Source organism: Eulemur rufifrons, chromosome 7 (genome assembly GCF_041146395.1).
Source record: "Eulemur rufifrons isolate Redbay chromosome 7, OSU_ERuf_1, whole genome shotgun sequence".
NCBI classification, from domain to species: Eukaryota; Metazoa; Chordata; class Mammalia; order Primates; family Lemuridae; genus Eulemur; species Eulemur rufifrons.
In genome coordinates, this window is record NC_090989.1 from 148,666,567 (window position 1) to 148,691,846 (window position 25,280).

General features: G+C 50.5%; 1 protein-coding gene across 1 annotated transcript in view; it reads right to left on the reverse strand.

Moving 5' to 3' along the window:
- Positions 1-25,280, reverse strand: part of CCDC13 (coiled-coil domain containing 13) — a 67,883-nt gene continuing 42,603 nt past the window's right edge. The window contains exons 8-16 of the mRNA XM_069473496.1: positions 24,858-25,016; positions 22,695-22,871; positions 21,019-21,225; positions 18,820-18,959; positions 18,206-18,289; positions 16,387-16,509; positions 3,707-3,861; positions 938-1,049; positions 1-398 (exon numbers count right to left, since the gene is read on the reverse strand). Of these exons, the coding sequence (XP_069329597.1) occupies positions 239-398; positions 938-1,049; positions 3,707-3,861; positions 16,387-16,509; positions 18,206-18,289; positions 18,820-18,959; positions 21,019-21,225; positions 22,695-22,871; positions 24,858-25,016 (1,317 nt within the window). The 3' untranslated portion in view covers positions 1-238. The remainder of the gene's footprint in view (positions 399-937; positions 1,050-3,706; positions 3,862-16,386; positions 16,510-18,205; positions 18,290-18,819; positions 18,960-21,018; positions 21,226-22,694; positions 22,872-24,857; positions 25,017-25,280) is intronic.

A 25,280-nucleotide genomic window follows, 5' to 3' on the forward strand; every position in this document is an offset into this window, starting at 1 on the left:
TCTCCTGCTATAGCCAAGCCTGCCCAGGCTCCCTGCAGCGTCCCACCAGGGCTTCTCCTTTGCCCTCCTGGCCTGGGACGTTGGCTTCGGTCATTCCTGAAGAGCCTCTTCTGGGAGAAGAGGCCGGGCGGCTGTCCCGGGCTGGCTTCCTGGAGCAGATGCAGTCCTCAAGGTACAGCCTCATCCTCTCAAGATCTGAGGCTGCCCTCCCTGGCCAGGCTGACACTGAGCTGTCATCCTATTGCTTGTCTGCCTTCTGCTGTCGCAGGGCCTGCAGGAAGACCCCTTTCACCTGGCCCAGGGTCTCGTGGTACATCCGGAAGTCCTCCTCCTTTCCCCGCAGGACACTGTCCAGGGCAGCCTTTAGCATCTCATTCTCCTCCACCTGGATGGCCAGCCTGGACCACAGGAGACAGGGCTCAGTGTGGCCTGAGCTGGCACACGTGCGGGTGGACGGAGGCCCTGGGGGTAGGGCTGCCAGCATGGCTGCTCTTCGGGCTCAGGGTTCTCCCTGACCCAACCCCTCTTCCCACAGACCCTTGGGGGACGCCACGTGGGATTCCTGTCTGGGTCCACCCACAGCCCCGGGCCTGGCACCCAGCAATGTCAGCTGCCTCAAGGACGAGTACTAATTTGTAGGGGTCCACCCTCTCTCCTTTCCCATTGCTGCATTTGATCTTGAAGGGTTTAAATGAGTTAAGGAAAGTGGGTTCAGCAACCCACACTTGATAAAATTTCTCTTGGAACTATGGATCATCAGGGTCATGGCTGGGGCCCTCTGCCCTCTGAACTGCAGGCCTAGAACCCAGGCCCAAGCAGGACCAGCCTTTTGGGCAAACAGAAGTCAAACGTGCAGGGGAGGGACATGGTCCCTCTCCCATCGAGGCACCTCCACCCAGACAACCCTACCCTTTCAGGAAGGTGGGCAGGGGAGCACCTGGTAGTCAGCTCCTCCATCTGGGATTCCATGGGCACATTGGAGAGCTGCGCAAAGGATGGGTCCTTCTCGCTCCCGGTCGGGTTGGGCCTGGTGTTAGAGGCGGGCAGACCTGCAGGGCAATAGCAGCCACTTTCTGTGATGGGGCCACAGCCCTATGCTAACACCTTCCTTCTCCTCCCTTCATTGCCAGTGTCTGCTTTCCCACTTGTGCACCTCCTCTGGGTGCAGGACAAGGGCTGCCTCCCGCCAGAAGCCCTCCCTGATGCCTGCTCTGCATTCCCCGACCCTGGTTCTGGCCTCTGCTCCAGCCCCGATGGCCTGCTTTGTACCAGGCTGGTTCCTCGTCTCACCATCTCCATCTTTACACTCCACAGGCTTCTGGTAATTTGCTTCCAACAAGGGAAGCCAGGGGGGCCTGGGGCCTGGCCTGCAGGCCAAGCCAGCATCTAGGCCACAACTGCACCTGATGCTGTCACACCACTGGGCCCCCACCAGTCCCCATCCAGGCCAGGAGCTCCATGCTAGGAAGCAGGGGATCGTGGTGGCTGGGGTCAGGGGCGACAGAATGCTCAGAAAAAGAAGACAAAGTCCAACTTGTGTGGAACCTGGGCAAAATCACGGCATGGGAAAAACTCTGTGCTGCAAAGGCCCTCGGGGGTGGTGTGGCCCACAGGAAATCGCCTGGCATCAGCAGACCCGGCCTCACCCCCTGGCCTCTCTGAGTTGGTTTCCTCGCCTGAAAAAAGGGGATAATAGTTTTTGCCTCTAGAACTTTGTCAGGCCTCAATGAATTCACATTTGGCCCTCAAGGTCCTGTGTGACTGGACCACTTCCTCAGCACCCCCTGGCTCCTCCCGCCTCACCTCACACTCCCTCCCCCCTCCCCCTGCCTCACCACCTCCTCCTCCAGCTAAGCCCCCACCAAGGTGCCTTTGCACTTGCTCTTTTCCCAGGTTCCTGCGCGCCACACCCCTCCCCTTCCCCATCTCTGCCCAGGTGTCTGTCTCCCCCACGGAGTGGAACAGCCACTGCAGAACCCAGTCTTTTTCTTCTACAGATTGGCCAGGCGGAGGGGGGAGGTGGTGGGGCTATGCTCCCCAGATGGGCAGTGCTTTGCCCATGTCACAGGCCAGCAGGTGGCAGAGGCCACATGGGCACTTTCTCTCAGGCAGTTGCCCCTCACTGTCCAAGCAGGACCAAAGTGGTTTTCCTGCTGTGGCTTAGCTGTCATTGGATGGAAGTCTGGCTGCCCAGCAGGAGGTGAGCACAAGGCCTGGAGATACTACACTCCTAGCAGACATGTCCCTCAGGGTCCGGGAGGGAATATGTCACATTCCCCAGCACCCCTTCTCAGCCTGGACTCTCAGAAGCTCCTGGGCCTTGCTGGTGGGAGAGGAGAGAGCAGGCAGCCCCAGCTCCCCCTCTGTGCCCTACTCCTGGCACATCCTTCTGGAACCTTCTGACCTCACGTGGGCTGGGCACTGAGAATGAGGGTCTGAGCATCCTTGGCCGGGGAAGGATGGGGGATGTAGGGGGTGTTGAGAGACAGCGCAGTAGCGGCAGCAGCCTCTTGACTGGGGAGGGCCTGGGAGGGGGTTATACCGGGCCTAGCCCCTCCACGCTGGAGCGTCCTCCTCCCTGGAGTAGCCATCCCAGAGACGGCTTCTGGCCATGGCACTCTGCACCCTCAGCTCGCCCCAGCCCCACAGGATGCTGACGCTGCTGGTCTGGAGACGGCACCTTGAGAGCCACTGTGTTAGAGCAACAGACCTGGTAGTCAAGGACAGCATTCCCCAGCTTCCCCCTGCAGCTGGGTGTGCTCCTGTGTCTGGGACCTGGGCGGTGGGATGAGAGCAGAAGTGACGCATGCAACCTTAAAAGGTAAGGAGCCGGGCCGGGCGCGGTGGCTCACGCCTGTAATCCTACCACTCTGGGAGGTCGAGGCGGGTGGATCGTTTGAGCCCAACCTGAACAAGGGTGAGACCCCGTCTCTACTAAAAAATAGGAGGAAATTAGCTGGGCAACTAAAAATATATGGAAAAAATTAGCCGGGCATGGTGGTGCATGCCTGTAGTCCCAGCTACTCAGGAGGCTGAGGCAGTAGGATCGCTTGAGCCCAGGAGTTTGAGGTTGCTGTGAACTAAGCTGACGCCACGGCACTCACTCTAGCCTGGGCAACAGAGTGAGACTCTGTCTCAAAAAAAAAAAAAAAAAGAAAGAAAAAAAAAGGTAAGGAGCTGGTTGTCTCCTTCCCGTCTTCCTTTCCTGCTGCTGGTGGGGAGCTCAAGTGGCCATCTTAGACCAGGAGATGGAAGCTACATGTTGAGGGTGGTGGAGCCACAAGACAGAAGGAGTTTGTTTTGGGTCCCCAAACCTGTGGAGAGGCTGCTTCAGCCCTACTTATACCAGCGTGACTGCCGCTGGAGGACTCTTCTCCTGCTCCAGCCACTACTGCCATGCTCCCCCGCAGACCAGCTTTGAGCCGAGTCAGCTTAGGACAGAGGGTGGAGGGCTGGGTGGGGGTGGCAGAGGAGGTGGTGGCTGAGGGCCTTCAGCAGAGGCACTGCCACTTCACGGTAAGGGCTCACAGGTGGCCGGAGCAGGCCCGTGGGCTGATGAAGCTCCGGGGCTGGGTTCTGATGGGGAAGAGGCCACCCAGCGGCAGGCACAGGCAGAGCCCACCTGATGGAGGCTCTGCTTCCCACGCTCTCACTGAGGGTGCTGGACAGTGCAGCCCCACACTGGGACCCCTGCCCTGGCCCCTACCTGTTTTGTTCCTGGGGGTCGCTCTCTGCAAGGCTGGTGCCCTCCCGGGCTCCAGGCGCATCTTCTCCAGATGTTGCTCCAGCAGCACGGTGCGCTGCCGCTCCTCCTGCAGCTTCCTCTCTGACTCCAGCAGCTTGCTGTTGCTCTCCTCCACCCTGGCGACGAGACAGCAGGGATGCCACACCCCCGGCAGGCAGGGCAGCCCCCACCCCACCTGCTCAGGCTCTCAGGGAGGTGGGCACAGCTTACACTGGTGGGGAAGGGACTTGGTCCTCTTGATTTTTATTGCAGTAAGACAGGAACATGCATTTAAAAATCATATAGTTCTCTCCAAGACTAAAATGACAAAATTGGCAGCCCCTTCCCAGCCCCATCACTCTAATTCCTGCACTCCAGAAGCGGTCACTTGTAACACTTTTAGCTGTTTCTTTTAATATTTACTGCCATATTTCTATAGATGCTTATGCTGCTATTTTTAAGATTTAAATATAGTCTTTTAACTTCCTGTCATGCAAGATGAGAATTTAGTTTATTTTAGTACTCTCCCCCCTCCCAAACAGAATCACCTCTGCACTTGTTTTTGGCCAAATTGATATTAAGTAGTGTGTCGGTTTTCTATCACACCTGTAACAAATCACATGTTCTAACACGTAGCACATTAACAATCGCATTTCCTTTCTTATTTAGCAGCTTAATGCAAATCTATTATCTTGCAGCTCTGTAAGTCGGATCTCTAGCAGGCCCAGCTGGTTTCTCTGCTTCAGGCTCCACAAGCTGAAATCAAGGTGCTGGCTGACCTGGGCTCTCATCTGGAGGTTTTGGGGGAGAATTCACTTCCAGGCCCATCCAGGGTGTTGGCAGAATCCAGTTCTATAGTTGAAGGACTGAGGTCACTGTGTCTTGCTGGCTGTTGGTCAATTTCAGCATCTAGAGGCCACCCTGCCCCCTCCATCTTCCAAGCCAGCTAGATTCCCTTAGAACGCTTTGAATCTCTCTGACCTCTGTGACTTCTTCCACAGCATCTCTCTGAACAACCCCAGGTGGAGAAATTTCTCTGCTTTTAAGGGCTCAAGTGATTAGGTTGAGCCCATCCAATAATCCAGGATAATCTTCCTATTTTAGGGCCCATAACAATAATTACATCTGCAAAACCCCTTTTGCCATGTAGCATAAAGCACTGACAGGCATAACAGCAGGGAGCAAAAGGCACGGCTACCAAAATCCTGTCTACCACAGGGGTACGTGAGGACAATTCCTCAGAGCCAAAACACGCAGCACACTAATGATCACAGTTCCTTTCTTACTTGTTTGCTTTTCCTGGAGTTAGTGATTGCCTTCTGCTTATCGTTTTGTTTTGTATATGCCCATCATAAATTCACGGGCCTTGAAGACCTTTTTATGTGGTTATTTCACATGAAGGATTTGCTTAATCTCACTGGGACTTGTGCTTAGGTCCTTCCTGTGGCCAGGCATGGCATTCCAGACTCCGGTGATACTAAAGGTTCAGCCGCAGGGCTGAAACTCCCAGAGATCTAACACAAACAAAGGGTCACACGCACACGTGCACATGACGGTATTGAAATTGACGGTGTTTAAGGAAGTGGTCTTTCCACCTTGGTGAAGGGTCAAAAGGAACACAATGGCAACAATTTTGAACAGTATACAACTGCTAACACAAAACTGCATACGAACATAGTATACAGCTACTAACACAACAGACTGAAGCATGTTCTTTGAAAATGTATTTGCGAAAGCAAAAACCCCAAACAACCTAAAGGCCCATCAACAGGGGAAAGACAAATCAGTGGTGACGTAGTCATACTACGGAATGTGATAGAATGTGACAGAGCTGTGCTGTCCAGCACAGTGGCTGCCAGCCTCATGTCTGTATGTGGCTATTAAAATTAAAGTTCATGAAAATTAAATAACATTAAAAATTCAGTTCCTCAGTCCCACTAGCCACGTTTCAAGTCCTCAAAAGCCTCTTGTGGCTAATGGCTACTGCATTAGCCAGCAAAGATACAGGACATCTCCATCATCACAGAAAGGTTTACTGGACAGCCCCACTCTAGCAGTGAAAAAGCGTGAAGCAGAGCTGTATGTGTAAACATGGGTAATCTCCAAGCCATAGGACTGGTGGAAAGAAGCAAGCGCCACAAGAATACATACAACACAGTGCTATTTATGTGAAAAATGAATGAAATAAAATTTCCATGCCTACCTAGTCATGTCTGTAAATGCACGAACAAAGGTCTGGGAGGCTGCACCTAGATGACAGGGTGGAGGGGGGTAAGGAGCAAGCCTTGGCAGTGGCACACAAATTAGCTCCATCTGTTGTTTGTAGTGGCAACAAGGAAAGTCTGGTCCTGTGTCTGTATCAACAGAAGTTTGTCAGACTGAGGCACTGTCCATCTGGGAGTTGTCGATTGGAGTCCAGTGAGTGGTGAGAGGTGGATCTGCCTGGCCTGTTGGAAGACAGTGGCTGAAGCCATTCGAAGTGACTAAGCAGTAACAGCCCTTGCAGCTGACGTCCTGGGCCCTAGCACTCAGCCTCCCTGAAAATCTGCCACATGGGGGGACTTACACAACTGCCTGTCCCTGTTTCCTACTGAGGCTAGTTGGGGGAAGGAGGCATGAATCCTTCTTATCCACAACTCTTCTGCTTTAAACACTCCTGGCCTCCACAGTTCTCGTGTACTTTTTTTTTTCTTCTGAGTATTTAATTAAAAAAAATCTTACCTATGAGGTGTGCTACAGGAATTCAGATACAATAAGTTGCATATAAAACCCAACCTAATTGTGGTAAAGCAAGGAATATGCAGAAATGCACTTCAGGAAAGAAAACACGTGCATTACAATCACTGTAATCTCGGCTGTGTGCCTTCCTCAGGGAGCTCCAATCCTGAGAGAAGGCCACACCACTCCCTCATTCATTCATCCACTCACTTACCCATGAAACATGTACTGACTGTCCACATGTGCCAGGCACTGTTCTAGTGCCTGTCCTCATGGATCTTCCTGCCTTACAGGAGAGACACAATCAAGAAACAAACATGTATATGATGCAAGGATGGGGTAGGTGCTATACATAAAATAAAGCACATAAAGAAGGAAGGAGATAGAAAGTCAGGGGGTGACACTGTTTTGAATGGAGATTGCCTGTCACTGCCACCTGCCATCTGCTGCTACCAATGACTCCAGAAGTCAGAACCCCCAGGGGCAGAGGGAACCCACAGCAGTGACTGGGACTGGCAGATCCAGGAGTGCAGTGAGTAGACAAGCAGGTGACGGTAGCTTAATAGAGGGACCAGGCTGAAAATCAGAGAGGGTGTCACCCCGTTGACACAGACTTGGCGGGAGAGAGAAGTCTTACACTTTAGTGAATTCCCAAAGAGATTTCAAAAAATACGGTAAGAAAGCTAACTGTGAGGAAGAGCTCTTAGAAATATTTTTTTTTTAAAAAGAGCATTTCTGAACTTAATCATCAGAAGCACTGAAAAATAAAATGGTCTTTGGTGAAATTCAAAACAATGATCTTGAAGATGAACTGTAGGAAATATCCCAGAACATAGAGTCAAAATAACCTAAATAAATGGCAGCTATTAGTGAACAGGTAAAAGATATGGCAAGTACGGTCAGAGGATCTAATATCCAATAACAGAAATTCAAGAAAGAGAGGGGAAAGTAGAAGAGAAGCAATAATGAGAAAACAATATAATTTCCCTGAGCTAAAGAAAGACCTGAGTTTTTCAAATTAATAGAGCTCAATGAACACCAGGTAGAATTACAAAGAATACACACCCTGCTATAGTTTGAATGTCCCCAAAGTTCATGTGTTGGAAACTTAATCCTCAATGCAACAGTGTTGAGAGGTGGGACCCTTAAGAGGTGGGTAGGTCAGGCGGGCTCTGCCCTCATGAATGGATTAATGCCATTTTCCCGGGAATGGGTTAGTTATCATGGGAGTGGGTTCCGTGAGTTTGGCCCCCTTCCCCTCTCTCTTTCTCTCTCTTATATGCTCTCTTGTCCTTCCACTTTCCACCATGGGATGATGCTGCAAGGCCCTCACCAGAGGCTGGCACCTTGATACTGGACTTCCCAACCTCTAGAACTGTGAGAAATAAATTTCTTTTCTTTATAAATTACTCAGAGTGTAGTATTCTGTCATAGCAACAAAAAATGGACTAAGAAACACCATTAGGCACAGCTGGGTATCATAACCTGAACTCCAGGATAAGGAGAAAAATCTTAAAACAACAATACAGCTAACACTTTTTTTGAGTACTTTCCATGGACCAAGTACTATGTTAAGGTACTGCATAAGCATTATTTCATTCATTTCTGTAAGCAACCAAGAGAGTGTACTAATATTGTTTCAAGAAGACACAGAAAATATAAACTTTTAAAAAGGCTGTCAAAGATCTAACTTCAAAAAATATTATCAGGCAAGACAGATTCTCAGGAAAGTTCTAGCTAACCTTCAAGGAACTGATCATTCTTGTTATTCTGACTATTCCACAATATAGAAAAAACAAACAGCTTCTTATAAGATTATTAAAAATTTGATTTCACAGTTAATGATGGGGTAAATGTATTAGTTTTCTACTGCTACATAACAAGTTGCCACAAATAGTGGCTTAAAACAATACAAAATTTCCAGAAAATATAAAGATTTCCTACAACTCAACAACAGAAAGATAACCAACCCAATTAAAAAGTAGGCAAAAGACTTGTATATCTCCAAAGAAGATATAAAAATGGCCAATAACAACACAAAAAGATGTCATTAGGGAAATGCAAATCCAAACCACCATAAATACCACTTCAAACCTACTAGGATGGCTACAATTGAAAATCAGTGTTGGTGAGGATGTGGAAAAATTGGAACCCTTGTATACTAGTGGCCAGTGGGGTTAAAAAACGGTGTAGCTACTGTGGAAAATAGTTTGCTGGCTCCTCAGAAAGCTACCCATAAAATTACCATGTGATCCAGCAATTCCATCCCAAAGAACTGAAAACAGAGACTCAAACAGATACATGTACAACGGTGTTCATAGCAACACTATTCACAATAGCCCAAAGGTGGAAACAAGCCAAGTGTCCATCAAGAGATGAATGGATGGACAAAATGTGGTATATACATACAATGAAATATTATTCTGCCATAAAAAGGAATGAAGTTCTGACACATGCTTAACCTTAAAAACATTGTGCTAAGTAAAATCAGCCAGACTCAAACTTATATAAAATATCTAGAATAGGCAAATTCATAGAGAAAGAAGGCAGACAAGAGGTTACTAGAGGCTGGGTATGGGAGGTGGGGCCTAGGTATTTATTACCTAATGGTTACAGAGTTCCTGTATGGGGTTATGAAAAAGCTTGGAAATATATAGTGATAACAGCTGCACAGTATTGTGAGTGTAATTAATGCCACTGAATTGTACACTTGTAATCTTTAAAATGACAAATTTTTGATGTATATGCTTTGCCACAATTTTATTATCTCACAGTTTCTGTGGGTCAGAAGTCCAGGGTTGGCTTAACTAGTTTCTCTACTTGCGGTCTTACATGGCTGAAATCAGGGTGTCAGAGGGGCTGCCATCTCATCTGAGGCTTGGGATCCTTTCAAGCTCATTCAGGTTGTTAGCAGGATTTGGTTTCCTGTTGTTGTAGGACAGTGGTCCCCATTTTCTTGTCAGCTATTGACGGGGGCTGGTTGTCAGCTCCTAGAGCCCACCGGCAATTCCCTGCCATGCTGTCCTCTCAGCAGCGTGGTGGTTGCAGGGAAATATCTTCCAGGCCAGAAGGAGGGTGCCTCTGCTGCTTCCACTCTCTGGCTTCCTCTGACTCTGACTGACAGCACTCATGTGATTAGGTCTGAGCCACCTAGAGGGTCTCCCTTTTAATTAACTCAAAGTCATCTGATCAGCAACTTAACTTTACCTGCAAAATCCCCTTTGCCATGTAACTTAACATAATTGTCACAATGATATCCCACCATATCGCAGATTCTGCCCACACTCAAGGGGAGGGAAATAAATAAGGCATGTATACCAGTGGGCAGGAATGTTAGAATCCTACCTACCACAATGAAAATAGAGGAAGAGCTGGGTATGGTGGCTCACACCTGTAATCCCAGTGATTTGGGAGGCTTAGGCGGGAAGATTGCTTGAGCCCAGAAGTTCAAGAACTGGCTGGGCAACATAGCAAGACCTTTTTGTAAAAAAATAAGAAAAATTATCTGGGTGTGGTAGCATATTCCTATGGTCCCAGCTACTTGGGAAGCTGAGGCAAGAGGATCGCTTGAGCCCAGTTCGAGGCTGCAGTGAAGTATGATTGTGCCACTGCACTCCATCCTAGGTGACAGAGTGAGACCGTGTTTCTAAAAAACAAAAAGGAAAGAAAGAAAGAAAGAAAAAAAGAAAAGAAAAGAAAGGAAAAAATGGAGGTAAAAAGACAGACAACAAAATCCAATGCTATTGTACAAGAATAATACAACATAGTTCTAGGATCATTAGAGCTATCAGATTCAACATCAGAACTAGATTAAAGGAGAAAATCATGTAATCCTTTCAACAGATGCTGAACAAACACTGGAAAAATCATTAGCTAGTCCTGATTTTAAAAACTCAAAGTATTAATAAAATGAGAACAGAAGGAAACATCTTAACACAGTATTTTAAAATTAGAAGCCAATAACCCATCAATAGAGGAATGGTGAATAAATTTTAGTGGATTCATACAATAAAATATTCTGTAACCATAAAGGAATATGTACTGACATGAAGAGAATGTCTGCAATAAATTACTAAGTGAAATAGGTAGCAAAAGTGTATGCATAATATATGATTTAATTTAAAAATTTATAACAAATTAAAAATTTAAAAACAAATCAATATAAGGCTAATGTAATTCAGCCAATGAACTGAAAACATAAAGGACTATGCAGTAGTTATTGACTCATCTGTGAAGGAGAGACTTTTTGTTATAAATTTCAGTAATGCCTATATTTTGTTTTAACTTTATATTCCATTTATAACAGGGGAAATAATACACCAACAGCAAACACCACCTAAGACAGTAAAGCACATAATGAATTCCCACAAAATCCAGGAATAACCAGATTCTTGATTTCTCCCCTTCTCCCCCAAAATGGGCCTTTCCTATCTGGATAAATGCCACCATTACTCATGCAGTTGCTCAGCCCGAATTCCTGGGAGTCACCCTTGCCTTCTTTTTCTTCCTCACCTTCAGCTTCCAATCCATCAGCAGGCTCTACAGCTTTTCCTGTAAACACGCACCAAAGCCAGTCCCTTCTCTCTCCTGCACCCCGACCTGGTCTGAGGCTCCTCCTGCCTGGGCTCTACAGGTGTCTGTTCACCCTCAGGACCTCTCAGACCCTTTGGTCTTCTGATCATGCTCTTTGGACCAGTCATTGGCCTCACTGGTTTTCTCTTCTTCAGTTGCTGCTGGGTCTAACCCAGCTAGAACCTCCTTTGTCTATGGCTTTGGCCATTTTTCTAACAGTTCTCCAACAACATGTGCATCGACCTCATGAAATTCCAAATATTTTAAAAGACTTGCCTTTTTACTTCATAATTGGTTTTCATTCTATTCCAAGAGTCTGACCAAATAGAGTCAATGCCAGCGTGAAGAGAAGAATATTAAGTAGTCAAATTATTAGTGAGTGTTTTGATGTTAAAAATGTTGCTTTCGTGGAGACTGTAACTGTGGGGATGTTGATAAGAATATTCAGATCAGGAGCTTCCCCCCACCCAACAATTAATTTCCCACAACGATACAAGATCTTTATGAAGGCATACATAATATTATACATAATACTATGTACATAATATGTAAAGTGCTCTGTTAAATATCAAGTAAAAATATAAATAACTCTAAAGCATGTGCAATGGCATGAATAGTTAAGAGAAAATAGCATGTAAAAGCTGTGTGAAAAATATGCTCCCCTTCACTTTCAGTCATAGCAGTGCAGATAAAAACAACAATGACACATTAGCATTACTTTTATAGTTTGGCAAAAATGTTAAAGATTGATCAAACTTTTTGTAAATGTGAAGGTTTGGGGAAAGGATCAATAGTTCACATTATTGGTAGGAATGTAAATTAATTCATTTTAAAAGGGCAATTTGCCATAATGTGTGAACATTTAAAATGTGTATATTCTTTGATTCAGCCATTCCACTTTTAGGCATTTGTGATACAGATACTCCCACAAAAATGTAAGGATATGTTGAGTGAGAGTCTACTTTTTTATATGTAATACGTATGTATGTATAGGTATATACATATACACACATATATATGCATATATAAATATATTATGGGATGTGGAAAGAAAAAATTTTGGAAGCTTTAACAGTTCTTATCTATGAAGAATGTAGGATTGGGGGTTGGAAAAGGAAGCTTTTTGCTATGAGTTAAGTATACATTATGATAGGAAAGTAGTCAAAATTCTATAATAGCATAAGGCAGTGGTTTTAATGCCAACATGAAGGCAGAAGACATAAACTTGGACTTCTCTAACACAACGAGCTGCATAATTCTGGAAGCCGCAAAAGAGCACCTCGTTTGTGACAAGAGGACTACGACAATATCCATCGCAAGTTCAGGGAAGTGGTAAGGAAGCTTGTAGTCTATGAAGACCTTAAGTGGGGTGGGGAGCGGAAGGGGGCAAAGTGCCAATCAGAAGAAATGGAAACACAAGGGCAGCATTCATGTGCTCAGGAAATCCTAAGCCAATAAACTAGCATAAAGTACTATCAGAGACCGCTGAAACCCCAAAAGCTCCACAGAAACAAATGCAGCATCACTCCACAGGAACATTTTCATAACCTAAGAGCTCCCACAAGAAAAAAAGTCCCACTGAAGATAAGCTCACAAAAACAAAAATGCAAACCACACAAGGAAATAATTCACCGTGCGGGCAGAGTCCCCAGACATCGCTTACAGTTCTAAACGATGAAGATGATAGAACAACTTTAAAGGACTAAGTTTAAAATTAACAGGTGAATGGCAAGAAATCTTAATGAAAAAAAATGCTATAAGAAAGAGAATAGGAGGGTTTACACACAAAAATACAGTTATTGAAATAACTGTATTCACAGTAGATGAAGTCCAGTGAAGAGATTTAGTGAGCTGGATGATAGATTTGAAGAAACCACCCAGAATTCAGCCTAAAATATCAAGAAGGGTTAATGGTTGTAGAGAAAAGAATAATAAAGTCTAACATATGTGGACTAGGAATTTTAGATGAAAAGAATAGGGAGAATGGGGGAGAGGCAACATATGGGGAGAAGTCCTTGGCAATATATTAATAAAAAGTCCTTGGATTGAAAAAGGACACTAATTCCTGAGTAAAAAAATGTATATATATATATATATATACACACACACACACACACATACACACACACAACCCTAGACATATTACAATAAAACTTCAAAATATCAAAGACAAAGAGAACATCTGAAAAGCAACCAGAGAGAAAGGACAAATGACAATCAAACTGATAGCAGATTTCTTCTTAGCAACAGAAGATGCTAAAAGGCAATGGAATAGCCTCAAAGTACTGAGAAAAAATACCCATCAGTTTAGAATTCTATGCCCAAATTTCCCTTCAATTTTCATTCAAGAGAAAGGCATATAAAGATATTTAAAAGGAAACAAAGGCTCAGAAGGTTTACTATTTACATGGATGCACCCCCTGAACTGAACTAAGGATGCACCTCAGTAAAAGGGAAACTGAACCCAGAAGGAAGAATGAGATGCAAGAAGCAACAATGAGTGAAGATATTTTTAAACACATTTGGACCAGTGCAGTGGCTCATACCTCTAATCCCAGCACTTTGGGAGGCTAAGGAGGGAGGATTGCTCGAGGCTAGGAGGGCATGGAGACTAGTCTGGGCAACGTAGTGAGACCCCATCTCTAAAATAAAAAAAATTAACAATTAACTGGGCGTGGTAGCTTATGCTTGTAGTCTCAGCTACTTGGGAGGCTGAGACATGAGGATCACTTGAGCCCAGGATTCAAAGTTGAAGTGAGCTGTGATGGCACCATTGCACTCCAGCTGGGGCAACAGAGCAAGACCCCATCTCTAAATAAATAAATAAATGAATGAATATACATAAACTAAATATAAATAAACATGTTGGCAAAAGGAAGTGAATATTGACTACGTAATGTTCCAGACTAACTTGAAGAGTTCAATTTCAGGAGGTTAGAAAACAGAACGTGGAAGAGAAATATTAGAAAACAGCAACATGAAAAACACAGTGGAGAAACCAGAGTTAAAACCTCCTAAATTTATTCTATTGCTCAAAGTGATGAAACCCATTGCCTTTAGACTTGCTGAGTTTTATGTTAACAGTTAAGGGTAACCACTAAGGTAACAGAGAATGTATAACTTCCAAACTTGTACAGAAGAAAGGGAAACAAAACTTGATTGATCCAATACAAGAGAGAAGAAAGCGGGGAAAGGAACAAAGAAAAATCATGGCAAATAGAAAATATTAGTTAAGGTGATTAAATATTGCAAAAATGAAAATGGGCTAAACTGTATTGTTCAAACACAGAAATTCCCAGGTTGAATCTAAAAACAAAGCCAACTACATGCTTCTTTAAAAAGAGACAAGTTTACTGACTTTTGCCATGGCAGACCAAACAGACTATCCCCTCCCATTGTAAATTACTAGAAAATGGATACAATATAAGAAATAACTTGTTTTCAGAGAGGGGACACAGACTTGAGAGAGGAAAAAGGAAGGACACAGTTCTACCAACACCCCCGCTTTCTGCCAGAGGCACTTTCTGACTGCAGCATGGGGGACAGCATGGGGACGGGAGAGCCCAAGCACAGCACTGTGGTCTCACTGGGGTTAGAACAGGGGATTGGGGGCCTGAGTTGGGGAGAGGGGCTGAGGCAGCTGGAATTTGCAGCGCAGAGTACGGGGAGTGGGGCAGAAAAAGGCAGAGGGAGACCTCCCCTGTGCAAGACTGAGACGGCCTCTGCAGGTAAGGAGAGGAGGAGATGCTGAGGATCTCTGAGAAAGGAGGGTCCTATACTTTGGGATGAGAAATCCAACCAGGTTTGAGGGGGTCTGAGTGCAGAGGGTGGCTGGGCCCCCTTTTCTTGTTAGAGCCCAGGGAGACAGCAATAATCCAGAGGGGAAAAGACAGTGTGTCTTGCCTGATGGGCCTGGGACAGCCTAAGCGAGCTCCCCGACACCCCAAAATGACACAGAGCAGCAGCATGAACCCAGGGGCCCAAAAAGGGCAAGGACGTCAGCTGACAGAGAGTTGCTGTATATGACTGAGAGTGAGTGCCTCAGTCGCTGTGCCCTAGGTGTCTTGCCTGCCTCGCCTAATCCCAGCCCTGCGTGGAGAGGCTCGGAGACGCGACCTCACACGGAGAGAGGCCAGTGCAGCAGGACTGAGGCCCCGTTGCCGAGCTTCCGGCTGCAGGAGGCCAGATGCGTGACCCCAGCCAAGGTTTTCTGGAGCAGAATTACCCAGCCAACCCACAGAATCATGAGAAAGCACAAACCATTGTGTTTGACGCCACGAAATCTGGGATGGTTTGTTATCCGGCGGTAGATAGCTGAGTCACATTGATTCACAAAACCCCTCCAAAGTCAGATGAAACTCAAGGGAAGTGAGAGAAAGCCTGAACTGAGCATGTTTCTGCCATGTGATAGACCAGGGACTCGTACTATCCATTAAATTCAATTATATTAATAAAAAAGAATTATTATGTTCCTTTTCTCGTATATCTGAAATTCATAGCCTTTCTATGTACACTTGAAAAGAAAAAATTAAAGTTGACCACTTCTCACCAGTTAGGTAGTGGGCATCCATTGCTCTGGGCTTCCCACACCCCTAACTCCTTCTTTTGGCAACAGCACCCATTTTCCCTTGGGCAGACTCCTGCATTCTGTGAGCACCTGGAGGTACTTCCAGGCAGCGCCCGCACATGTAGGGTGGACACGGGGACAGCACAGGCCAGCCAGACCTTCTGTCCCAGAACCTGCGGGCCCAGCAACTGAAAGCCACCGGCTATGTCACTGCGGTGGCCCAGGAGGAGACTGCCCAAGGGCTCCGACTGGGAAGACGCCTGCGCTTTCCTGGGCTCCTCTCCTGCTCTGTGCCTTGGAGTCTCCCGGTACTTTTCAAAAATGTGTCTTTCCACTTTTGCCAGAATTGGTTTCTATTGTCTGTCACCAAAGAGCCCTGACTGATACGTGATACGGCCTGTTGGGGCAGAAACTCAGTGGTGTCCTTTATATTTTTCAGTGTGGAGGTCACATGGTCGGGCCATGTGTTGGCATGGGCGCCTGCAATTCTTGCCAAAAGAGTCACTTGAGTGAGGAGCGCTGATTTATCTGAATGGAAGTCTGTCGACAACCCTCTGGAGAAAAGCATACCTCCTGGTTCACTGCCTTGGGCCACATGCCTCCTTCTCTGCCTCCCAGAGGGGTGGGGAACCTGCAGCCTCAGGGCCACATGTGGCCTTCTGGATCCTTGAGTGCGGCCTTTTGACTGAATCCAGACTTCACAGAACAAACCCCAGCACCGTGGGAGCCAAGCTCTCAGGTGCGGTGGCCCTTGCCGTGGAGAGGCCTGCCCAGCGCCCACCCGATGCAGGGCACCATGTGTTACCGTTTCTGCAGGACAGTGACAAACTCGGTGAGCCGGTCACGTTCCACCTCGGCAGCCTGCCAGAGGGCCTTGATCTCCGTCACTTGTGCCTGCCAGCCTTTTTGTTCTGGGGAGTCCGAGAACCTGAGACCAGGGCAGAGAGCAGAGGGCAGAGGGCAGAGGTCATCTGAAGCCTGAAGACACACGCTTACCCCTGTGATGGTGGGAGGGGCTGAAAGGACATTCAGGGGTTCTCAGAGACAGCCAGAGAGAAGGAAGCAAACCCAGCGCTTCCCCACCCTCCCCACTGGCTTCTTCTCAGCCCCCCGTTTCTGGCCCTGCTGAAGTCTCCAGCTCTCACTTAGCTGGCTCCGAAGCTGGACCCTACCAGGGCTGGAGTTGCATTGGTACCTGTGTCCACTGGTCCCTGTGGGGGCCTGAAATTAGTCTGGCTGCTATGTAACCTGGCTCTGGGGGGCTGGGGTGCCCTGGGGACCTGTGTGGTCTCTGGGGCCTGGCTGCTCTGCCCAGTGTCAGGTGTGCCCAAGGCTCTGTGTCCCTGCCAGCCTGTCCCAGCCCTCCTGCATCTTCTGGCTTGGCCCCCCAGCCCAGCCCACTTTCCTGGAGCCTACTTGGCTTTGTGACTTGGTCAGTTTTCTCCAGCCCCGAACAAACCCATCACTCATTCCTTCCTTACCACCGGGCCCACCTGCCACCCCTTACCTGGGTCTGGGCCGGGATAGAAGGTAAGCTCTGCCCCCGCTCCAACCCCTATCTTGTCACCCGCAGGAGGGGACTGTAAGCTCCACGAGGGCAGGGCCTACGCATGATTGGGTTTAGGAAATATTTGTGTGCTGTGGAAGGAACAAGCCTGAGAACCAGCAGTCTGGGCACCGAGGAGCACATCAGCTCCTGCATCCCTGCGTAGGGACCTTGAGGGCTCACCTTGTCCATCTGCCTGCTCCCACTACTGTGACTGAAGCCTAGAGAGACAGCCTGCCCGTGCTCCTGTGCTGGGACAAGGCCTCCCACCCTCAGGAGTGTGGCATGTGCCCTGTGGTCAGTGTTAGTCCACTGTCCCCCAAGTGCCCTTGTGACCCCAGCTGATGAGTGGGGCAGCTGCGGAGCCGGCCTTGGTCCACGGTCCCTGTGCTGCCGAGTGTCGGGCTGACGTGTCTCAGGTACTTTTGGGGAGATGGCAGCCCAGAGAGAAGACTAATCTGCCTGGAGCCACACAGATGGGGCACTGGGGCCACTCAGAGGCCGTGCTGGAACCTGAGCTGATTTGCCTCAGGGGTCGGGGTGGGGGTGCTGACAGCAGGAGCATGGCTCCAGTGGGCAGCCGGCGGGTTCGGGACAGGGCTTGGAGGCAGGACAAAGCCACCCTTGTCTATGAGCTGGCAGTAAGAACAAAGGGGCCATTTAAGCCCTGTGGCTTCATTCTATCAACAAAGAGGGCCCAGAGGGCTGAGGAGATATCAGTAGTTTAAAGCGGGAACCCACATCATGTGCAATTCTCCCCCTAGAGACTGGTTCTCAACTGGCAAGAGAAGGTGAGGGAAGGTGCTGGAAGCCGGGCCCAGGAAGATTCCTCACGTTAACTGGTCGCAGGAAGGCACTGGACTGGGAGTCAGGAGCCGAGATTCTAGTTCTGAGCTGCTTACCTATCACCCTGGACAGGACATTGACTTCCCTGAGCCTCCATGTCCTTATATAACCTGAGAAGAGTCCCTGGACTTGGCCTGGCCTCAGCTTCCTCTCTGTTTAATGGGATGGGAGTACTGGCTGAGCAAGCAAGAGCGAGAAGGACTGTGAGGGTCCAGGGGTCCTGGGTTCATACCTGGGTGAGGTCCTGTGGGGACTGGGCAGGGAAGGCCTCGTGAGAGCAGATTCCACCAGCGTGTGGCCCAGGCTGGTCACGGAGCTGTGTGAAGGCGGAAGGGGCCCATCACCACGGGAAGGCAGATGGGCCCCACTGGGCCTCACGTCTGCGTGTGAGGTAACTGGAGGCCAGCAGGGATCTAGGAGCCTAAGGGGTGGCCAGTGCTGGCCCCTGCGGCAGCCGTGGCTGGGCAGCCCTGGGCATTTGCTGCCTTCTTTCCAGAACTCTCGCTTGCTCAAGATGAGACAGAACCAGAAGACATCAGAGTCTTGAACCATCCAATACAGGTCTGCTCGAAGGTCCTAGGAGCACATGTGTTTTGAGCCAGCTCAGAGAGGCCATCACAGGGAGCTGCAACCAGCATGCTCTTGAAGTAATAAAACCTGGGCCTAACTGGCTCGTTCCTGCAGATGCAGAGCTAATGAGATCGGAGAGGCCCGCGTATTGGAAGAACAGCGGCACAGTCATCTTGGAATTGCACCCGTGGCTTCCCATCAGAGGCAGCAGGAAACAACCTTTCTTTTGAATAATTAATAATCACTTTCCAACCCCCGACCCCATTTTTTTCTTACCGAGAAGATCCAAGCCTGCCAATGTGATTGCCTGCCGAGGCGGGGGACTTGGTCAGGCCCGGGTCCTCCAGGAACTTGGTAGAGGCGGGGTTGACCTCGGGACCACTGGACCCCTCACCCACTCCTTTATTCCGAAGATACTGTAGGGAACAGATGTCGGTTCAATTCTCAGGGCTTTGGCTCAGGGGCCTGGAGAAGGCAGGAGGGGGCCTTGGCTTGATTTCGGGGCTTTCAGAGGATATGAAAGAGGCTTCTTTTCAGGAGTGAAAAGCGAGGCCTGTTTGGGGAAGGCACTACTTGCATGATAATGACATCTAATAATGCCTCTCTTCAGAAAGGGAACTGCATGGCGAGAAGACGGTGTCGGGGCCAGGAAGCTGTTCTACATTCGGGTTCCAGAGGGAGGTGTATGGCCGCCTGTGCGGGGCAGGTCAGAGACTGACGTCTCCGAGTGGGCCTACTTCTCTGGGCAGTCCCACCCACGTGTGGATGAACGCCAGGTGTGACTTGAGGCCAGCTGCCTGCGTCAGCTGGAACACCTGGACCTTCCAGACACCCGGAGCCAGAGAGGCTGGCAGGGCCTCAGCAAGGGCTGGCAGCCTTGGGAGCAGGCTGGGCCTCCCAGGCCCCTTCCTCTTCTGGACACCTGGTGGGCTGGGCTGAAGAAGGAGCATTAGAGGACCTTCAGCAGGAGGTCAGGCCACCATCGAGGAGGGGACAGTAGGTGTGAGCCCCTAACAACCTGGCATGTCCTCCAGCCCCACCCATTCTGAGAAAACTTGCAATGTGTGCCAACTTGTCTGATGGGTAATGCTTGGCCGGCACCCAGCTAGTGACCTCTGAGGTAGGAACAGTCTTCTCTTGTGTGCCTGGACTAAGGACAGCAGTGAGATGAAGATGCTGGAACGTTCCCGTCTGCCTCTTCAGACCTCTCTACCGCATGAGCTGGGGTGGGGAGCAGGGCAAGGACTGCAAAGCAACGCCCCACTCATTGCCATGCATACTCTGTTCCCAGGCCTTCCTCATCCCCCAGGCTCTCCCCAGCCAGCCCTGTGGCCCCAGACTGCCCTGGCCTCTGCGGATGGAGGCTGCTAGAGCCGAGGGGCTCTTGGGCTCATGCCTCTGCTGGATCACGGATCCACGGTAACAAAGGGCGGGGCTGCCCTGTGACATGCCTTTGGCTGAACCAGTCAACTTCCCATCGTGCCAGAGGCTGTGAGGCTCCTTTGCAACGGAGAGACCTGTGTGCCTGTCAAGGATTCCTTCTCCCCAGCGGCCACCATCTTCCTCCCCACGCACCAGCACCACCACAGGTAGCCCCAAGCTGTGCCCTCAGAGCACCTGCCAAGACAAAGTATCTTTAGGAGCTCACTCATTAGACAAGCATTTATTGAGTATCTACTGTGTGCTTGGTCTAGTGCCAGGCACTGAGGCACCATAGTCTGGCCCCCTCGAGGGGAGTTCAGGGGAGAAAACAGGCAAATAACCAACCAGGGTGGGAAAAGTTTGGCTTGAGGATACATGGGACATTAGGAGAGTGCCCAGGAGGAGCTTCCGGGGGGAGCTCATGACTAGAAAGACCTGAGGCCAAGGGACGGCTGGCCAGACAGAGGCAGTGGGGGAGGAAGGGGAAGGAGTGTGCTTCAGGCATGTGCACAGCCCTGGAGTGAGGAGCAAGCAAGGCCATGTGGGGCCAGAGGGAGGGGAAAGGGACGAGTGAAGAGAAGATGCAGGAGACGTGGCAGCAGAGCCAGTCACATGGTACCCTAGAAGCTGGGTGAAGAAGTGTGGCTTTCCTTCTCCCATCCTACTGCCTGGAATGTGAATGCAATGGCTGGAGCTGGAGCCACCATCTTGGCTCATGAGGATGAGGGCCACAGCTGAGAATGGGAGAGGGTGAGCTGGAGGGAGCTCACATCCTTGAGAACTGGGTGAGGTTAAGGGTGACAGGAAACCATAGACAGATTTAAGCAGAGCAAGGACACAGTCAGGTTTGTGTTTTAGAAAGCAAAGGTGTGTACAGAATGGGTTGGGAAGCCAGATGGAAGCCGGTAGCCAAAGTGGAAACAGGAAGGATGTGGTGTGGCCCGAGCTAAGGCAGGTGGAAAGAAGTGGAAGGAGCTGAGATTCCTCTAGATGCTGGACGGACTTGCTGAGCCTCGGAAATGGATTCCGGGGCTGTGCCAGCGCCCTACTCACCTGCACACCGAGTTGCCCGATCTCCAACTCCAGCTGCCGCACCTTGGCCTCCCGCTCAGCCACCATGGCCCGCAGCTGGGCAACCAGGCTGCTGCTCTGCTGAGCCTCGCTGTGGCGCTGTTGGTCCAGGCGGTGCTGGGATGCCCGCGCCTTTTCCTCATGCAGGCCCAGGCTGCCCAGAATCTCTTGCAGCTGCTTCACTTGGTCCTGGGGGGCCAAGCAGGGGATAGGTGGGGCAGGGAAGGACAAGAGCAGACTGGCTCTCCCGCCCCAAAGCACACAGGAACCTAATGGTGACTGTTTCCTTGAGAAGCAGGAACACCTTCCTTGCCTGCCCTCGGCGGGCGTCAAACCAGGAGGTGGGAACCATGCCCTTGTCTTGTCCTCAGCTTCCTTCTCTCTGAGTTTGGGGCTGAGAAGAACACCCAGATGGCTCTCAGGGACAACAGATAGCAGCTCAGATGGTGGCTCCTTAGCCGGTGGGGGAGACATTTGGGGGAAAAGAAAGCCCGATCCCACTTGGCTGGGAGACAGTACCTGGACCCCTCACCAGGGATCCTTGAGCACCTGGCTGAGGTCCTATCCCCTGGAAATACCCCCAGGGAGACTCCCGGGGCAGAGGCTTCCTGCCTGGGGCCAGCAGAAAGGACAGTGTCAGTGACGTGGAACAGGTGGGGCTGTTGTCCTCACCTCCCACGGAGGAAACTGAGGCCCAGAGAGCCCAAGGGCATGTTGCTGATGAACCGCAGGGCGGGGGCTGGTTTGCAGCTCTCATCATGCCACCTTCTGACAAAGGATGGTGGCATGCAGGGGCCTCAGAGGACATCCAGCCCTGCACCTTATTTTGAAAACTGGCTGCTGAGGCTCAGAGAGGGGATGTACCTGGCCTAGTGTCACACAGCGAGGTACTGATGGAGGCAGGCCTAGACTGCAGGTCTTCGGTGCCCTACCCTGCACCCTGCCGTGTGAAATGGTTATGAACTAAGGCGAGTGCCTGAGCCAGCACCCTCCAAACGCTCCAGCCAGGCCAGGCATGGTCACCCCTGGGGCCAAACTCTGGGCCGCCTCAGGTCCCAGAGAGAACAGCCCAGGCTATAGGGTCAGGAAGGCAGTGCAGCCCGGCTAATCCAGGAAGGTTTTATAGTCAGATGAACCTGATTTGAACTCAGTTGTGTGATCTCAGATGAGTTATCTAACAATGTGAGTCTTACTTTCCTCATCTGTGAAATGGGATTATAACATACGCCCCTGGGAGCTATCTTGGGGACTAGCCATCATAAAGCACTGAGAGGGGAAGGCCCCATGCCGTCACAGAGGCAAGAATTTGCACTGACTCCCTCAGTTGTCCGACCCTCCGCCCCACCCGCCCTCCGTTCCTTGCTCAAAAATAATCCAGAGTGTAATCCCACGTCCTCCCCGTTATATGTCTCTTTCTCCTTTGGGGTCCATAGACCCAGGGGCTCGTGCCCAGCACTGCCAACATCACAGCCCTCCACGGCGCTCTGAGCCGTTCCTGTCCCTGGGGCGGGGGGTGGGGGCGGGGCTTTGGTGGCAGGCCCATCGGGTTATGCAGGTGGCATTGCAGGGTGAGTGAGGGCTCACTCCGGCTGGGGTTGGGGCCCATCCTTCGGGGGCAGGGGCCTGGCTGCTGCCCTGCCTGAGTGGCGGGGCCGTACCATGAGGGCGTCGATGAGCTCGTCGTCATGCCTGCCCTTCTCCACCAGGGTCCCCAGCTGACTCCTGAGGGTCTTCACCTCACTGGACAGCACCTTGTTGCGAGACCGCAGGCCCTCGAACTTCTTCTTCAGTTCTTCAAGCTCCTGTTGGAGGGTGTCCCGCTCACTGGCAAGCTTCTGGAATTAGAAAGTGAGGGCGTGGCAACAGCGCTGAGTGGGACCGTGGCCACATCTGGTCCCCCACTCCCGCTCACTGGCGAGGCCCCGGAGGATGGGAGCACTTGTTGAAGGCCACAGTGCCAGCCAGCAGAGCTGGGCCAGCCCTGAATCCCAGCCCAGGCCTCTCAGGGATGTCATGAGGCCCACAGCCTCTGGCCCCGGCCCTGGCCCTGGCAGATGACAGACAGCACTAATGGGGGACAGCACTCCTCCTCTCAGCCCGAGACACATGAGAGAAAACCCGTGTTCCCAACGTGGCCAGCTCTGGGTGTGTCCTCCAGGGAGCACGGCTGGCCCCAGCTGGGGAAAAGGGAAAAGCCATACTTGAGTGAAGTGTTCTGAGTCTAGGGGTCAAACTGCAGCACCTCACCCCACCACGGGCCAGAGTAAGGGACGTCCCACCCACCACTCCATCCTCTCACATCCTCCACAATCGTCCGGCACACCCCCCAGACTGCGCCTTGCTTTGCCAGCTACAAACCGGAAACTCACGTGCAGCACCCCTCTTTGGAGTCTCTCATTCATTCATCCCTCCATTCCCAAATGTTCCCTGAGGGCCTGCTATGGGCTTAGTTTACTACAGATGCTGGGAATCCAGCATAGAACAAAACAGAGTCTTTGTCCCCAAAGAGCTGCCATCCTAGTGGGGAGACGGATAATGTCAAATCATGACAAACGCTAACTGAAAAGTGGGGGAAGGGAGACAGGGAATGGTCAGAGAAGGCCTCTCTGGAAAGGTCACATCTGAGCAGGGACTGAAGGAGACGAGCGGAAGCGCGAAGGCCCTGGGCCGGAGCAGCGTGGCTGGAGCTCAGAGCGTGAGGGGCAGAGGCCAGATTAGGGAAACCCTCAGAGCCACGATGAAGACACTGAGGAGGGTCCTGGGCCATGCGTGACATAATCTGACTTGATCCTGAGGGTCAGTTATTGCTAGAAAAGTGTTTTCAGATCCTTGATGAAGCAGATCACGGAAATGCAAAATGCACGAGCCCTTTGCACGGAGGCAGCCGTTGTTCACCTGCTGCTCTCCTGCCTGCACACTCCAGGCCCTAGCGGGCGCCTGGCAGGAAGATGCAGGCGGGAAATTGCTTCCTTCTGCCTCCCATTACAGCTTACGTCAGTCCAACCCTTCCAACATATTCTGTTCTGTTCTGTGGAAATGTGTATGGGGAGGGTCACAGTCTCAGCGCAAGTTCGGGGGGCTAACTCATCCCCCAAACCTTGGGGCAGGTGTCTGAAGCTTGGCCAATCAAAGCACCACAGTGATTGGCTCAGGGATGGCCACATGACCCGAGCTAGACCAAAGACACCCGATTCTGGGACTTTGTTGGAACTACTGGGAAAGAGAAGCCCTTTGCCTGTGGAGGCTGGGTTGGAGGATAGACCTGGGACTACGGGGGGCCCTGTGGGAGACAGTAAAGCCAACCCAAGAGAAAGTGGTGCTGAGACCAAGTCCCCCAAATCCCTGGATCCATCCGCACCTGAAGCTGGGCCACCTCTGGACTGTTCATTTACATGGGCCAATAAGTGCCGTTTGTTGCCTAAACCTGGTGGTGTCAGAGTTCTGACACTCCCAGGCCAGCCTGCCCACTCCATCAGCCAGGAGCTGTCCTTCCAGCCCATCCAACCCCATCGTGGCTCTGCCGTGACCCTCCCCGTCTCTCTTTCACACTGGAAGTTTCAGGTACAGCATCTCCAAGACAGCCAGGAAGGGGCCACCCGAAGTTCGCTGCATGGGCTCAGGGTGAGGCTCGAGTCAGGCAGCTCAAGCAGGACTGAAAGGAAGTGAGGGATGTGCACAGAGGTGACCCAAGGCCCCAGGTGTCTCCTGCCTGGAAGGGATGGCTCAGACTTCCGGCCACATGCGCCTCAGGGCCCTGCAGGTGCAGCCATGCTCTCCGGGCCCCCCGCGCCCAGCAGACCTCCTCACTGGGCATGCGTTACCTCCCAGCATTCCTGCTTCTCCCTTTCCAGGCTGCGGATCCTCAGCAGGTTTTTCTCCTGGGCTGACAGCTTCCTTGGGTCTGGACGGACAGACTCATCACTGGCCGTTCCTGCAGACTGGCTCCGGGTCTGGCCCAACTGCTTCTCAAGCTCTCGAACCTAAGGGCAGTAAAACTTGTTGTTCCTTAATGGGTCTGCAAAGACTCTACCACTCGGAGGTGCAGTGGGAGACCCCACTGGACTGAGGATTGAAGCAGCATTCCGGATGGCTGTGGTGGCCCCATACAAGGGGGCCTGGGCTGGGAAGATCTGAATTGGCATCTTGAACAAAACAGCAGAAGGTACCAGAGAGGTTTAGCTTAGAAAAAAGACACTTCAAGGCAAATGAGAAAAATCACTGCATGTCTGAGGGGCCATTTGAGG